We start from the raw sequence: 18,783 nt of genomic DNA on the forward strand, positions 1-18,783 counted from the left end.
TTGTAACTTTGGTGTAATGGTACCAACTTTACGATTAGCACTCTCAAAAAGGTACTCGGGTGTGCATGATGTGTGCATAATAATGTTGTTATAACAATTGGTTGGTGATAAAAATTATTTTTGAAAAATTACAAAAGAAGATTTGATAATTTCTATTTGCATATGTTCACTTGTATTAAATATTTCAGAGTAGATCCTGCTACAATGTATAGCTATTCCATCCATTTGTCAAGGATTCAACATCTGACAATGTTACTGTACATGGGTGTAAAAATTTTACTTCTTTTTCCTTTGGTATCAAATTGTGGATGTCTGAATTTGGCAACTATCTAGTATATCTTCAAAAAGGTATATTATGACTTATGAATCTTTATAAATTATTTACCATTTTTTGAATTCACGTATTGAGAGCTCAAATATAGCCAAAATTAACGTAGCAAATTATAGTTATTTTCCACTATATAGTATTCCCTAGCATCCAACACCACAAATGTAATTTTAAAGAATCACTGTCTAGTTAGTAGAGTATGCCAGGGCATCAATGATAGTTGGAAACGTGGGATAATTTGCATAACGGGCAAAGCCCGTTATGCATAAATTATCCCACGTTTCCAACTATCGTTGATGTCCCTGGCATACTCTACTAACTAGACAGTGATTCCTTATATTTCCATTTCATTATGAAATAAAATTGTAAATTTAGATTTTAAAAATGTAGACTAATAGATTTAAATTACACGAGGCCTCACATGTCAACTTCAATAGTCCCCGCCCACTGACGTCAAACACAAAGACAGCCGCACTAGAATTACATGCATATTAGGCCTTCTTAGCTCCTGACCTTTCGCTTGGCGAAATTTGCATTCCGTTAGAATGATCAAGAAATCAACTCTCCTAACTTTCAAAGAATTATCACAGAGAAAACAAATAGAAATGGAAATATTTTTTTTTAAATCTTAGGGGTATAAAAATTTACTTATGAAGATATTGATGTCTAAAGATGTCAATCTTTAATTTCTCTATTTTGTGTAACCACTAAAACTGTTATTGAAATATTGTAACATATAATAATAATATTGGTATAAAATTATAATTCTTTACATAAACTGTTTAAAACCCAGTGAAAATACATAGTAAGGAACCCAATGGAATATTGTCCGAGTGTTTGATTTGGCACTTTATTGCCTTGTGTTTGGCCAACTAACATTTATTTATTACTTGTGTAAAGAAGGAGTTTATTAAACTTTAAAAAAAAAAAAGAAATGAGAAAGTCAGGTGCTTTGAGGATGGACAAATTAACATGGAGGGAAATGTCCAAGCAGTTGATTATAGTTGCCGAAGATTTCAATATCAAAGTGGACAAAAGGTGGTGTTTACTAGGCAGTGTTTGCTTTAAATATTTATCATCTCAGACTAGTCTATGTGTCAGATTTTCTTGCTTCTTTTAGCATTATTTGGCTATCTATCACCTTTTCATGCAGTTTGGGATTTTCCTGCTTTTGTAATCTTGTGTAGCTTTTATCTCTGAACCTTTTTAGAAAATCCTGTCTATAGCTTTCTCACCTTTCAATTTCCGGAGAGACATGAAATAACATTTTTTCGAACTGAGGCTTTATGGGCAGAAACTAATAATGCAGACAGATTAATTTCATGGGTATTTTTTTTTCTAATTTACTGTCATTAAATGATGTCCTCTGTCCAGCCCTTCACTTGATGGGCATGAACCTTTTGATCCAAGCTACATTGTCATGGGTCATGAACTAATCAGCTATGTCCAGACTTCTATCAGACTGAGCCCTTACAAAAGATTTACCAAGGATTATAGGAGAAGATTAGGCTCAGCAGGGCTCTAACTTTTGTTTATTTTGACACCCTTAACCAAGTTTTTTTTTCTTTTACTTTTGGACTGTTATCAGATAAAGTTATACGAGTATTATATAGTGTTATACATCAGGAATATACTTACAGTAACTCTGTCTACAGTGGGTGACTTCCAGATTCAGATTTAGCAAAGTGTGATGGAAGAAAATTAAGATATATCAATATTTCTTGTGGGAAAATTACCTCAGTTGTGGAAAAAGTGTTAGTTGTTTGAAGTTTTTTGCACTTTTGTCCCTACTTTTATTTAAAGTTAGGGAATTTATTTTAGCTAAAAAGTTCTTGAATTTTTAGCTGTCAAACTTCTTTCTAGAAGTGCCCATAGAAGACTGTGATTTTGATTCAAGATTCATGGACTGGGTGGCCTCCTTACTGTGGATTACACTCAGCAATGATGAAGTAACTCTCCTAAATACAAACAGAGCTTTTAACTTTAACGGGATATCTTTTATTTCGTTTTTGCTGTACGTCCAAGGAATTTGTTTTGTTGAGTACTCTTGATACCTCTAACACCCTCGAAATCTGAGAAGACTGAAGATCCACCTGGAGAAATAGACATACACCTGGGAATCACACCTGAGTAGTTGTCCTGGAAACCGTACACTTTTTTTTTTGGTGACATACTGGATTACATTTTTGAGCATTTGTAAGACAATCTAACTAAAAAGACACTCATCCAGGGCTGTTAGGTTAAAAAACCTTTGTCTGAGAATGTCTTTGCTATTTCTTCAGATGTTTCTTGCAGACACAGGTATGGTATTGTCAATTTTAAACTTTTTTTTAATTTTGAATGTTATGTACATGTTTCTGTGGGCTGAAATTGGTTTTCTTAAGTTTAATTCACAAGATTTTTTTCTAATCATTTCTAGATCTTGTGATGTTAAATTTAGCATGACATCATTAAATCTGATCTAATTAATCATGACCATCTTCCCTTAAATGGAATGACAAAAAGAAAAAGTGGCATCCCATTAAGATCTTATATCTTCTGAATTTACGAGGCAGTTGTAATGTTAAAGATGTAAAATGTTTCTCATATCTTTGCAAAATTTCTTTATGACTGTCATCGTTATGCATTTTAATTTTACCCCCTGATAATACTACAAGACTCTTCGACTACACTGGAAGGTAATATTAAACTGGGATGTTCTCTTCACAAAGGGAGTGTGTGACACTGTGGTTTGAGTAATCTCGGTGGAGATTCGGCTGGGCTAGATATTTGGTCTGGCGCCCACCGGCGTCAGACCAAATATTTAGCCCAGCCGAATCTCCACCGAGATTATGGTTTGAGGTATAAAACAGTTTTTTGCGTGAATTATTGTGTTGGCTGGTTTCCGAATTCCTTGATTATTTCCCTCCACTAACTGTTGTTCGAGACTTGATTTTTTTTTCTTCACCCATCAGGTGGTCATTAAATAACAATATCGACATCATACACTTAGGCTGCATTTTGTCATCCTGTAATTTAATGGCTATATTTTGATAGGAAAATTAAAGGTACCCAGGTAGCCTTTAACTACATGTATCAGTGCTTCTAAAGTGCTTCACCCTCGATTCTTAGGAAAGAAGGAAAGGAAAGAAAAATTGTAACAAAGCATTGTTCATGTTGCTTTTGGTGCTGGTTAAAAAAAAAAGCTTGTGTGAAGAATTTTTCTGGTAGCTTTTGACATTCTCCTACTTAAAGTGAACTGTTCCAGCTATAACTGACACTGAGGGTAAATATCTTCTGTTTATCTTTGGAATATTCCAATTTGTGGGAGGTGCATGTCAGGGGGATCGTAGGAAAACTCTTGATGTGCAGGGAGAGAAAAAATGTCTGATTTTATCAGAAAATTCAGTTCCTGTGTTTCTTTGGAAAAATAAATTCTGCAGGCAGTGGCCTATTGAATTATGAGCTTAGAGAGGGACATGCAATGTTTTCTTGTGGATTGATAAAGGGAGAATTGTTAGGATCTGCGCTGTTTTTCATTACATGTATGGGTATGTTTTCAATTTGAATTGTTTTTCACACAAGGAAATGATTAGATTGTTGTGCTGCTTCTCAGTCCAATAGCACCTTAACAAAAAATTAAATGAAATTTAAAGCTTATAATTAGAATTTGATTAATCTGAAAACTTTTAAGTGGTATAATCTAAGCTGAATCTAATAAATGTAAACCATAGCCGGTAAATATCTTATCTAATAGTTATTTTTTAATTTTCCAAACTTATATATTAAATAATGACACTTCATATGAGTTTCATCGTTATCTGTCTACACATCTCCTGGTTGCATGTTTTGGTGTGTTATATTAGCTCTGTTTTGTTTTTTATCTTTAGACATGTTAAACCTTTAATTTTCCAGTCAGTCTTGTCTTTGTTTGAATCAATACTAAGGGGTTATAGTGTTACATTCCATCAAATGATCGATAGACAAGGTGAAGTCTTCTTTTTAATGAGTTGTCAGTATGCTATTCATAAGAGGTATTGGAGTGTCTTTATCTCAAGACTGGGTAAACTCAAATACATTGAAGATTGTGTTTATAGTTTAATTTCATTCATGAGTGGGAGAGGGAATTTTGTTTAAACACACATGAATTATTAATATTGTGTTGATAAGATTTAGGTTGTTTTTAGCAGATTGCCATAAACGTGCATCAATAAAAATAATTGATACATCATGAATCCATGCACATGTGAAAATTGTCTACCGCATTGTTTGAATTTCACCTTCAAGTACAGAGAGCAATAAACCCTAGCTTGTAGAGACTCAGAAATTGATGCCTCCATTTTGTTCAGAGTCCAGTCACAGCGAATCATTGAAAATGTGCTTTCTTCTGCAACTCTCGTGATGATAGTGTTGTTACTTGGAACAGTAAAGAGATAAGATTACAAATTTTTAAGAACAGGGTTATTTTCCCCCTCTGTAATTAACAAATGAAGAGAGCTGAATCTTTCCTATACTTACTAAATTACAGTAATATTTCATCAAGATGTGAAATTGTGACTCAGACTGAAGAGGTTGAACAATTTTTACAGATTTTTTTCAAGGTTTTTTATTAACATTTTTTTTCCTCTTCATAACTTGACTGGCACAGTTTTATCGATTCCTATGTTTGTAACATTCATCTTCAAAGCACATTAGCTTTAGGCTATCTTGTTGTTAAGATTGTCTTTTCTTCTGCCCTGATTCTTCCATTTGTTCTGTACTTTTTTTTCTTCTTGTGACACTGCGAAGTTATTCGACTAATGAGGTGCCCTCGTGTTGTAATGACAGTGATCTATGTGATTATCAAAAGTTCTTATGCCTTAATAACAGACTAGACCTTCACTTACTTCATGGTTTTCTGAATTTGAATATATGAAAAGGATAAATTAGAAGAAAAAAAAGCCTGTACAAAAATGGGAAGATCTACATCACATTCAGATTTGTGAAAACAGTTTGCACTGGTTTCACTTTTTTTTGGAATAGAGTTTCACCTGCTCAATTTATCACCTTGAAAGCAGATCTGCTGGTGTTATCCAGATAAATCCGTCGGAATGTCAGTCGGATGTAAAGGTAGACTGGTACTGCAGAATATATCAAGATCAGGTACCAGTTTAAAGTCTTCCAATAATTCATTTTAGGTAACTGGATCACCATAGATGATGGGTACAACTTCCTAAACACATTTTTTTTGTTGCTCTGTGACTTAATATCATTTGTGTTCAATTGTGTTTTTCATTTATTGTCAATAATTGAAGCAAAAGGAATTTTGTCTTTTATGGATATTTGTATATGTTATTGGGTGTAATGTATAATCATATATTTACGGTACGCTGTTATTAGCATCAGTGCACAATCTGTATAAACTTCCCGTTTTGAGCAGAATATGTAACTGATATGACATGCTATCTTTTCATAGCTGCACTTAAAAAACCTACAGAATTTTATAAATTTATAACATTTAATGAAGAATTCTGAACATTGGTCCTCTGCCAAAGGAATTTAATGAATAAAAAGAGAGAGAGAGAGAGAGAAAATCTTGGATTGGAGCAGTTATTGAGTTAGCTGTCTTAATTGGCAAGTCTGTACATTGAATTCTGTGTGGATATCTGGTGAATATCTGGTAATTTTGCTCGATCTATAATATTAACCACGTAATTCTCAGCATTCTTGTACAGTCTTTTTTTCAGTTTTGTTTTGCCCAAGAGAGTGATAATTATATTGCTTGAGGAATGCTGAACTTACAGTCAGAAACCTGTTTTGTATTCCTGAAATAGATTTGGTGCCATACTTTCTTTTCTTTAATGATGGCTGAATCCAGATACAACTTCTAATTCATAGCTGGCAAGTTATGGTGTTGAAATTCCAGTCCCTTGGTAACAACAAACAGATGCCCCTCGCAGGGGTCTGAGGTCATGTGACCTGGTATGCAAGCCAAACATTAATTACTTCATACTGAGTTCATTTTTCTTTCATTATAGAACCATGTATGCATGTTTTTCCACTTGAATGAAACAGGAAATGCATAAAATTGGAGGAAAAATCCAGATTTTCATCATGTTTTTCTCTGCCCCAGGGGGTGTTATGATAACTATGTTAATTCAGTAATGGGATATTTTGAGAAGGAAACAGAAAAATGTTATACTTATTAGCAGGACAGGAAATAGGTCTTTGAAGAACTTAGTTTTTACTTTTTTTACACAAGTTTCAAGTGTTTTCTTAATTTTTGACATGCAGAATATTTTTCCCACAAGTTGTTCAACAACAGGTGTAGGATGCTTATACAGTTTGACCATCCAGAATTTCAATTTCTCTGAATGAAATTTGTATCAAATTCTGCATAGCTGAAGTAACATATTTTGAAAATGATAGTAGCATAAATATTAACAAAGTATTGATGCAAAGTAGTTTAATTTGAAACTGTGAATATAACTTTTTTTCCACCCTGCATATGTAATATGTCTTAAAGGGAGACCTTGATGAATGAAAATTGTGTCAAAGGTTCAAAGTCAAGGAATAAATTTTCCATTTGAGATGAACAACTTTACTTGATAGTATTTTGTTTCACGTATCAGCTGATCTCTCTGAATGTAAGTTAGGTATTAATGTTACAAGTCAACATGTTTTGAAGGTTCAACATATGTTACTGCTCCGAGATTCAGTTGCAGATTGAGATATAATAATGTTACCAGTGTGATGAATCGCATGATGCAGGAGAAGGCTTAGTTACAAATTGCTAAAATGCACACAATTCTTAGTATTCATGTCACAAAACTTGTGCCTCTCAAAAATGATCAATTTAAATGGCACTGATGTGCAGTCTTGCAAAGTCAGCACTGAATAATGCCACTAATTATGTTCTGTCTGGATACCAGTAGTCTCCCTTTGATCCATGTTTTTATTACCTCCCCTTGCTGTCTGATACTAATGTACATTACCCTACTCTAGTTTCATGCCATTGGAGGTGTGATGTATGGTAATCATTTTCATAATGGTCTCTCCATCCCTTGGGTCCACTTCTGAAGCCTGCCGATTCTGGCGATTATTTTCATGGTTACTAGATACTTATTGATACGGTCCCTGTAGACTCTCTGCACACTGCTTCTTCACTCATTATGCCTCCCCTCATTATTTATGTCTTGTACATCTGAGGTAAATTTATGTGTAGCTGTGTGGGTTTTTTTTCCCTTTCAGAATGAGGTAATGAAGAAATTATTTATTTATGTCACTAGAGCAGTGATCTGTAAACAATTCTGTATGAAAAATGAGGTTTTAAGCTAAGTAAGTCATATATTTTGCAGATGAATTTAGAAAATTTGCCATTTAGCACCAGTTTTTTGCTGACATTTTCTTTGAAAAGGGAGATGAAGAATGGGTTTTCACACCTTTTGTTTTCCTCAGGATCAGTGTTAAATGGATTTTTACTCCAAATCATTGAAATGGAATTTATTCGATGTGATCAAAATTGAACTCTGTGTACATAAAGCTACCAGTGTAGTGTGCTGTTGACATTATACACATTACTTAGCTCATTATTTTGATTCCACTCTATCTCTCTGACATATGGCATGTCATTTAATTGGTAAATGGCCACTCTTTGTACAGGCTAATGGCTAATTTTCTCTTGCTGTAAGTTTCATTCATCTGCATGGTGTAAATCTTTTCGTTGCTATTTCAGCGGATGCTTTACAAGACTTTTTTCAAATGCAATTTCTTTACTTTTTTGTGATTCACTTTGAAAGTGGTTTTAAATTTGATGACTTTTCCTTTCTTTTACAGCTGCGGAATAAATGGTTGCCATGACGAATCGTAGCTACTCCAGCTCAGATCTGGGTGTGTCAGATAGAGACTTCTCCCCTCGTCTACATCACCTTTATTCCCCGCTCTCAAACTACTCCAATATTTCCCATGATGCCTCATACTCTGGAAGTCACAATGGTGGGTTCCATGATCTCCCAGTCTCGGAGCACGAATTCGCCTCACCGCGACACGATGTCAGTTCTGTAGGACAACAGGATCATAAATCTAGTGACTATGATGACTATTCTCACATTCACTTTCCAAGTAGAAAAGCAAGGGGTAGTGCTCCAGATCCCCCTCTCAGGACAAGTAGTGTGATGTCCTTCAACTCTGACTACATGCAAAGGTCATACCCTTGCAACAACCAACAGTATTACAGCCATCGCAGCAATAGTAATCAACACAATTATAGCCAAACCAGAAGGAAAACATGGACTCCTTCTCAAATAAAGAAAGAAATGACAGGAGGACATCAAGTGAATCTGACCAATGGTCATCTGGTGCCTGAAGGTCATGAGGTCAGGAGGTCAGAGGACAATGAGGTTGGACCCCCAAAGCTGGCCCCTTTCAGTGGAATGCTATCAAAAGTAAGCTGTTATTGATATTTTGCAGATAATTATTAATTGCTTTGATGAATTAAGTCAGTCCAAATTCTTTTCACATCTTATATAACAAATATGAAAATCTTCCTCTAACCTTATTTTAGGAATACTGTATTTTAATTTTCTAAAGCACCTATTATTTGAATTTTTTTATGTGTATGAATGAAAGAAATGCTTCAACTATCATACATTGAAATTAAAAGATAACTAGCATGAAATTAATGGCCATGTTCACAAAGTTCAGTGACAGAGCAAGCCTGTTTGGAATACATGTACATGAGGAGGTGTGCATGTGTTGGCAGAAATTATACTAGGATTATTGGCTGCCACCCAAAGGTAGATAAGAAGCAGTGTTTTAGTCATCAATCTAGCAATCAAACTGAAATTATTTATATGCTGGCAAATACAAAATGGAAAATCTCCAGGTTGGAACAGAAAAAGTACATTTATAAATTCTGCTTTTTCTTCCCTTCATTTATACCGTCTGTAAAATTTCTGGGTGGCCATTACATCACGTAGATGTAACAGTCGAGAAAGTAAACACCAATGACCCATGAGAACTACATTATGGATAGAACAAGTAGAAAGGTAAACATTTATTGAATGAGGTTAGCTCAATTAATGTAGTGATTGAATCCACACCTCATCTGAAAAATCACAGCTTTTTCTGGTGTCCAAATATTTCCTTTGCTGGACAAAAGAAAAACCTGGTCGCTGTCCCCTGGGGCCAGCTTTGAGTTTCGGGACCTGATCCTAGCAGGTCCTGGGCCCCTGAAGATATGACAATCAGATTAAAACTAAACAAACAAAAGATAAAAACAGTAAAATTCCCCTTCTGATAGAACCTGATTATAGGGCCATCTGACTTCCTGTGACTGGGTGGGAAGGTGGGAATAAGTTCACTTTGTCAAGTGACTTCTGAGAGGCCACTAGTGTGTTGTGCACCTCTTTTATATGACGGCACCTCTATGCTGACTTCAGCTCCATCTAACATTACTAAGGATGTTTTATTCAGTGTAGGCTTGCTGATTCACCATGTTACATATATATGTAAGTACACATAAGTATCTGTTGACAGTTGATTTCAAGAGTTGATAAAAGGGTTCAACTACATGTGACAGATACTGATGTTGAAGATCTTTACTCACAGTTACAATGTATACTGTACAAGTCTTCACGATTCAGGTGTACATGTTACCACTATACTTCTTTTGATTGGTCTGATATTTGATCTTTGAATACTTTTCTATATACAGTAGTTATATTATGGAGATAAAAGGACACTGAAATATAATTTCAGCTACTGTATATACTTCTCAAGTCAGTAAATTTGCATTGGTCATGTAAACAGTGGTAAAGAGGCAACTTGTATGCCTTCACTCCTGTACACAGTTTATCATATTATGTCCATTATCACAGAAAATTGGTGGCATTTTGGATAATCTGTGATTTTTGTCTCAATTATAATCCTGTCATGTCAAGTATTTAAGCCCTCTTTTTCCCTGGCACATCTGGTCTGGCTATTTGCATAATGAATTCTGTGATAACCTGTATTAATTACGCAACACAGAAAGATAACGTGCCCGTGGTCAGAAAGATTTCCCCTTTAGCTGTCAATGTGTTATCTTGATTGAAAAAACATGCAGAATAATAAACGACCATCATTATCCACCTTGTAATGTGTGATGTGGCCCCTCTTTGTTTGGGAAACTGTGTATTGAATTGATATGCTCCTATGTGTGAACTCTGCATTCCGAGGATGACAAGAATTAGATTTGTTCATTAGCATGCTTGTTAATGATGGAGTGCAGGTAAAATTAGGTTCATGTTAAGTCTGTTTATGTGCGTTTGTGTCAAAACAGTTTTTTACATCAAACGTTTGCTAGACTTGTATGTGTGTAAACTCGGATGAATGTCTAGTTGCCATTAAGTAGTCTATGCACCTGAATGTTTTTTTGACATAAATGTACCAAGAGATTTTATTATCCAAGGTCAGTGATAGTATGTCATCAAGTTTGATTCTTTGAGCATTTATATATGATGTTCAACATATTAGTTCATTTTCTTCTACAATTTATTTTAAAAATGATTCTTTTCTGCTTCGATATTTTTTTTACTTTTGTTTTTTTTTTTTTAACTGTGATGACAGAGTTGGAATTGGGGGTTCAATAGAGTTGTCCCCCTTGAAGTCTTATTTTCTCTCTCTTTTTCCTAATACTAAGTATGTCTTCTAATTTTTTTTCTTTTGTACTTTACTAACTCTTTAATGGTTTTGATTTAAAACATCTTTTGTATGCATGGCTAAAGGATTTCTGCTCCAAATAAAACCAGGCACCATTTTCCATCCATTTTATGTTTTTAACAGACACCTATCAAGTTTCACACATCTTTATTACAAATAATTGACTACTTACCCCAGGATAAAGGAAATCTCCATTTATTTTGTATTATTAAATAGCAAAAAGCCAGAGGTGTTCTGGCCATAAATAAGCATTCTCATTGTTTGAAACTGCTTCTCTGATCCACAAATTTTAAATCTTCAAAAAAGGAGGATAAAATTTGTGGAAGGGATTTAAGAGGCTATTGGGAGGTTCTGATGACCCTAGGACATTTTTCCTGTTGGTTTGTCTATGTCTGACGGGTAAGTGTCGCTGGATTATCCTTTTAATCACTATTTGTTCTGCTAATCTGTAATTAAGCCATATAAATGCTGTCAAGATTTGGTAAGTCAATCACCCTTCAGTGAAAAGTTGTGATTAATTTTATTTCTCAATGGTAATTTGGTGGTTTATGGAGTGCTGTCAGATTTGTGACGTATTTGTAGAAGTGTTAAGTGCTTGTAAAGTCAAGATATTGAAAGTAATTAAGTAAATGCATGACTTCAAAGTTCATCCTGTACATATGTACATACATATACTGTGATTTGGTCATTTTTTGTTGAATCCAATTTTCATTTTTTTTAAAATTGAGTCAGACCTTGAAAATAAGTGATATATGAACTACAAATTTTACTTGCAATAGGATAGAACAATAGCTGTCCATGGATTTTGGAGGGGAGGGGGTTGATGAAACCACAATACATGTAAATGTGCTAGCTAGCCTTATTTTGAGTAGCATGAATATCGAAAATATTGGGCATGCAGTTAACACATACTAATAATATACAATATGAAAACATCTTAAATATATGTATAAAGGTGGTTAATCATTTTTTTTTTAAAATCCCATTGTTTTCATTAGTACAGTTTATATTTCCTGCTTGTCCTGATTAGTAAAAATAGATAAATTTGGCTGTGTTCCATGTTTATTGATGGATGATTAAGATGGGAAGAATTTAAAAGATGTTTGTCATACACATATATAGGTATAATTGATAAAATATCTCTCTGTGAGGTGATATTACCATTATGAGATTATTTTAGGGGGATGTAATTTATAGGTATATAACACTATGAGTTCCATGTCTCACCATGATATCTTTGTGTTATTACCACAGACAGACGAAGGTATAATTGTCTGGCAGACTGAATTGTTAGGTAGACATTTCCTAATACCCTAGATTAAAAGACTGCATGAAATATTATACATGTTTGTGATAAGTAAGAAGACAAAAAATTGGTACACTATACAATTCTTGTTGTCTGTGTAGGTTTTATAGGAGACAAATTTATGTAGTGTGAATGCAGCCTTAATGTCTTTTTATTTTAGTTTAATGTCCTCAAAGGCCATAAGTTGGATTGTGATAATGGAGGATTAATTACCTCACCTCGTCCCTACCCCTCCCTTCTAACATCCATTATTCCAAAATGGATCTGAACATTTTTTTTTGTTGGATTTTGATGGTCTTGGAACTAATGGATTTCAGTACATCATTTTGTTGATTAAGGAGGAAATAAGAATTCAGCAAGAGTTTTGTAATGTCACCTGTAACTATTTAAGCTATGTCATGGTTCTGCTCTTTTAATCTATTTCAGGTTAATGGAAAGTGCTCTAGCTGATAAAAGTATAACTTTTATGAGTATCTATCAGTAGATATGAAGAGATAAGTGGTTAATTTTAGAGGAATTGTTGAATATATATGATAGGGAAAGTTTTCATTCAGAATCTGAAGTTTTAATGGTTTCTGAGGTGTGAAGTTGGAATGTCATGTTTTAGATGTATCGATAATGGACCAAAAAAAAAAAAAGAACAGGAAATATACTATCAATGTTATCTCTGAAGATCATCAAAATGTTAAAAATCTTAAATAAAACTTCTTTTCCGAAAATGCTCTTTTTACAAACATTGCAAGCACGTAGTCCCCAACTCAAGCATATCCATAAAATTGTCAAAACGGGTTAATTACAATCATAAACAAGGCTGTATAATATCTCCATTTTTTCAGTCTTTTCAATAGAGACTATATATTATGATTTACCATTTCAGGTGTTTTGTTGGTTTGTGGCTTTTACAAAAAGCAATAGAACCGAGTAAAAAAAAAAAAAGAAATGCAATTTCCCACTGACTCAAATTTCCTCCCTCTTGGTCATTCATTTGAAATTTCAGATTTGTTTAATGTTTTGTATGAAAAACTCCATTGTATCTGCTCACAGAAGATAAGATGGTTCTCAAGATTTATGAATTTTGTTTACACATGAGATTTTTAATTATGTCCCGTAAATGACCTAGTTTATGAGTAAAGTTTTAATTGGCAGGGTTCCATTTTTGACTAGTATTGTGTGGGTGGGTGGGGCATTGTCTGTCTGGGTAATCTTTAAGGGGGATCTTTGATGATTCAAATACAGGTGATCCTCAAAGGACAGTTTATACTTTTATAGAATTGACACAATACCAGATGTTCACTAATAGGTCATAGATATATCACTGCCATTTTGTGAAAAGTCACCATTCATTAGAGGGTTTTTTTTCAAATGGAGATTTTTCAGGTAGACACCAACAATAATTTCACGCAGGTACGTCTTCTTTTTTGTACAGGTTTACAAATACTGTATTGTACTTCTCTCTTTTCTTTTGGCTAGAAAATGATTGGCATTTGTGTTAAGCGTGGATAGGCTTAGGATGAAAATAGTGAAACCATGATTAGTAAGCATTTTAGAGAAAATTAAAAAGATTTTATCATTTGCAAGCTCTCTAGACAATGAGGCAACTGTTTGGGGAAAGTATTTGTACTTTTTGCCAGATTTCTGATAAAACTTTAATGCTCCATAAATTTCGGATTTGATCAGAGAAGGTATATATGTGACGCTAACGAGAGTCAAGTGTTGTCAATAAAGGGGTGGAGACAGCTCCAATACAATGTCATAATTTGTCTGATTTTATAGATTTATGACTTGGTGTAAGTGAGAGATTTCACTCGACTGCATTATAAGTTTACACATTAAAGGACCTCTGTTCCCTATTGTTTGGTGTGCCATCACTTTTCTTTGGGCAACTCCTAGGTAATTCAGGCAAGCAGTAAGAACTCTCGAGCTGAGGTTGTTACAGAAAAGTAAGAGCCCTCAATTGGAGACGCACCACATAAATATTGCCTTCTCATCAGATAATGAATGGTTTCATGGGTATATCCGGCAAGCTTGACAAAAAGTGTCCTCGATTGCTGGCGAGACTGTGACAATTATACAAGGAAGCTTGCAGTAATTGCATGGTGGGAGAAAATATTCGTGTCCCAAATAACTGCTTTTATATGACTGCCAAGAGGACAAAATGTAAACAGGGGAAGGATTAAACAGTCTGTCAATATAAACCCCTGATCAGCTATAATTGGATCACCAGTGTCAGAAAAACCACGGAATTACCTAATCTTACTTTTGGACCAAAGGTGGTCATTACAGCCTTAGACTGGGAACAGCTGATGGGATATTTACTCCAGGTGAATTTTATCAGACCCATATCAAAGGAAAGTGTGAGAATCCATCCAACCCCTATCATTGACACTTGATATATCGAGAGAAAAGAGCAAGAAATCGAGGCATAACATCCCCTAGAGCCCATGGAATTCCTCTTACAGGTGTATGTAGGTAAAAATTGTGTGTCATGATGAGGAATGTAGGTAATAGGGCTTAGGTGACGGTGTACACATCATAAAGACACAAAAGCTTCCATTAACGAGGGTCCACATTATCCGGCCTTCTCCATAGTTCTGTGGGATTAGTGTGTGATAAGACAGCTGGCTATAGATTGACAGACTGTCAACAAAGAAGAGTTCCATCTGTCCCTGTGCTGACCTCTAGTGGAGACAACATGGAGGAGGAGGAAGACGGAGGATACTGCACACTGTCTCCTACTTCAAAGGTAATTTAAAGGGGGGAGGGGTGCAGTTTTAGTCCGAGGGATAATTTTGTGCAGTTCTACAGGTGATGGTGCACCTATAAACAGATGATTGGAAATCTAATGCTATTTCCTGGGGGTCGGGATTTGATTTTTTTTTTAAACTTTAAAGTATTACAGTATATAGATTTAGAATGTACATTGTATATTTTTCTTAGAATTGAGGAAGATGCACCTATGTGTAAACTATCAGGTGATTTATTCAAGGTTTGACAGTATGAAAGTATATATCATATCTTGATTGCATTAAAATCTGATTAATGTCTTCAGTTTTAGGCGTATGATGTGCAGTCATTCAAAATGTTAAGTAAAGTGACTTGTTAAAAAATGTAGCTACTTTGATTGAGTTTATTGGTGGATTTTTTTTGTTTATACTAAACTAAGTAATATGACAGTGATTTTTTTTCATGTGTTTAATTGAAATGCCGCATATGGTCATTGGTCCTTTGTAATGCAGCTGTGAATGACTAAAATGGCAAGACAGTTATTAAAGCCAGCTGTTGTTTTGGAAATAAAAGAAAAAAAAGTAATCATCATAAAAAGTGTTTAATCTCCATATCAGGATTTCATAAAAAATCTTTTTATTCACTTTGAAAGCAAATGAACAGTTTGTGTTTCCTTAGAGAATTCAGGTGGAACGGTGATGAATGAGTATTTTATATTATCATCATGCAAATAGTGATACATGAAAGGTAGTACATGTATTTAGCCTAAGTCAATTCACATGTAGGTACTTTGATGTGGAAAGTCCTGAATCATTCAGCTGCAGGACATATATTGCACACTTCCTACATCAGTGTTACAACAGTAGTCTATACATAATAGGAAACACAGTGGTTAGGGTGATGTATGAAGGGACTTAACATGATGAATACAAAACCTTTATTAGTGATTAAAATATAGGAATGAGAGGGGTGAGTAATTAGTAATGAAAATCTATACTAGGTACGTTATGAACAAGATTGGATGAATGTAAGATTTGAGTTACACTATTGCCATTGAATATGTTGTGCATACATGTATCAATTTAAAATGAAGAGGGTGGGTTATTAATTATTGCAATATATATTATTTTTACCATTTTATTCTCATTTTAAATGTGTCCTTTGTCCAGTCTTTCCTGTAAAAATCAATTAAACATTGTGTAGACTGAAAACTGTAAAGCACTCAAAATCTCTGCAGACATTAATCTGTGGGTGCTAGCTAATTTAATTGTCCGTATTTTCTTGAATAATTTAGTTAAAAACTGCCGTGTACAAGAATGACCATGTGGTGTATTAACTGTATGACCAGGGTGTCCAGTACCCTGAAATCAAAACATTCAGACTCAATTAAGTGTTTGTCTCATTGATTACTCAGGTATGCAGGTCCAAGTGTGTGTGTTATATGGATCAATGATAGACCCTGAATTGATCCTGAATTTATATTAATTCAGGTATCATTTGAAGCCATAATGCGATAAAAAATCAATTTTCACCTCCAGGATAGGAGAGGTTTTTTTGTAACAAAAAAGAGGCGGCAGATGCTTGCTTATATGCTTTCAATGGCATGTCTGAATTTTGTTTTCAAACACAGGACTTAATTCTAGGGAGTTATATTGGATTGTTTGGTATATATCTACCTGACTGTATGTTTCAATATACCTGAGTGACCCTCATTATCTCTTGGTTAATATTTACAACAGGACAATCACGGGTAAGTAATACTTGGTCACGTAATCCGATTTAATTTTGTCAACATTCACCATACAATGTATGATTCGAGGGGGGTAAATATTTCTCTAGTGGAGATTGTCAAGACTCTTGATGTTGTAAAACTTCACTAATGAGTATGTATACATATATGAAGGAGACATTCTTTTATATTTTAGTAGAAAAGGCATTGGAAGGTTATAAATGCAAGGAGAGAAATAAAATCCATTGAGTGATGGGGGATGGGTCTAAATACACTGTATCTGTGCAATGGCACATACTAACTTTATATGGTTGCATTTTTCTAAAGAGATTTTTCCTCAATTAGTATAATCAAGCATTTATGAATGTGGAGGACATGTTTTAGTGATTTCCTGAGGCAGTACTTTTTTCCATGTACCTGTGGCCCCCATTCACCTTTCTGAAAAGTTTTTGATGGGTTTGATAATTTTGGGATGGATAATGAATTTTTTTTCCTTTAATATTTTAATTTACCTTGACAATGATGTACGAGAATTTAATTGAATTCTGGGTCACTTAACATGTGCAGGCACCTGCAGTCCCCATTTGAAAAGCACAACAATTTTCAATTTCTATGCCACCATCCAAGAGGAAATAGTTAGTATTAGAAGCCATTATTATCTAGGGCTTAATATAGCCTTGCTTTCAATTAAAGATTTTTTGGCTTTGTTCATGATTTATGTTTTTCTTCCCTCTTGAAAATTGATCATTTTACTATATACATTTATGTGTGTCATCTCCAGTTACAGTTTTTAGCTCATTTATTTGATTTTTTTTCACTTTAGATTTTTTATGTCATCACATTACATAATTGATTTAATAAGGTGTTACATGATCCTACAAAAGTGCATAGCACTGAGGTGTGCATATGACTGATATGAAATAATTTATTTTATATTAACCCAATGTGGTTAAAAAAAAGAATTTTCATCAATCTTTCTTCTACAAAATTTGTTAATATGCTGGTAGCCTGGTATATAGCTGACAGTTATAGGATGTGATTATCCAATACAATGTATCAGGGCAAGTACTTCATGTGATTATTCTTACGCACTTAAATGCATCAACATATATGCAGCACGTAATAACGTGTATTCCATTGGTCAATTTACCAACTACATGAAACCTATACGCAACTGAGAAATCATTTTTGTCCATTGTTGTTAATTTTTTATGTAAAGTAAACTAATGTAAATTTTTTAATTAATGTAAAATTAAACCAGTTTGAAAATTAAGTCTTTCTATTTCAAATCAAAATGCACAGATCTTAAAATTCACTTTGCATAAAATTTTGAATATTTGTCTGCCAAAATATTTTTTTTTTTTTTGGACATCTACAAGAGGAGAATATTTTATTTGTATATAGTAATACCTTGGTAGCAACAAGTTGTTGATACAAGGGTATACTTTCCTCCCTAGCTCACTCCAAAATGGCATATTTATTTGAATTTTGGTCTTGTTGGTATTAAAGTATGCAAATACTGGGCCACTTTCCATTCTCTTTAAGATCCTTTAAAGCAAGTAAGCACAGGTTTATCAATTAACTGTTTAATGGCCATGCATTTAAGTCTTTATCAGATTTGATAAAGGGAGATAATTCATAAAGGGGCCCAATTCTGTGCTTTGGAAGTGTCAACCATGATGTGTCATTTGGGGTTATTTAAAACTCGTATCTGATTATAGCGAGCAATTATTTGCTTGGGGTGAAATGAACACTTTTGACAGACATGCAGTTTTGAAATGAAAGGGCTACTGTTTCGAGAGGGAAAAATTGATATTTAAACTGTTTCTTTATATGCTTTTAACTTTTTCCTCCTCCCAAAGTTTTGATTGATAAGTGTATGCATGCACTTCTCCAAAAATTTTTTTCTTAAGTATGACAAACCTTACCTTTTTAATTCTTTTTTACCTGTTCCAAAATAAACGTGATGTCAACTGCATTTAGATGTTTTGATGAAAGGCAGGTAGACAAAAGGCTTTGATGTTAGACATAGTCATG

At 34.1% G+C, this 18,783-nt stretch overlaps 1 protein-coding gene across 3 annotated transcripts in view; it reads left to right on the forward strand.

Annotated features, from left to right (window-relative positions):
* The window catches only part of LOC133202316 (leucine zipper putative tumor suppressor 2 homolog), an 83,289-nt gene that overhangs the window by 61,346 nt on the left and 3,160 nt on the right, over positions 1–18,783 (forward strand). For all 3 annotated transcript variants that reach the window (XM_061338112.1, XM_061338113.1, XM_061338111.1), the window contains one exon: positions 8,123–8,730. In XM_061338112.1, the coding sequence (XP_061194096.1) occupies positions 8,134–8,730 (597 nt within the window). In that variant the 5' untranslated portion in view covers positions 8,123–8,133. The remainder of the gene's footprint in view (positions 1–8,122; positions 8,731–18,783) is intronic.

The sequence above is a fragment of the Saccostrea echinata genome, unplaced genomic scaffold (genome assembly GCF_033153115.1).
Source record: "Saccostrea echinata isolate AGI-Se365-2 ecotype Australia unplaced genomic scaffold, CSIRO_AGI_Sech_v1 ptg000047l, whole genome shotgun sequence".
NCBI lineage: Eukaryota > Metazoa > Mollusca > Bivalvia > Ostreida > Ostreidae > Saccostrea > Saccostrea echinata.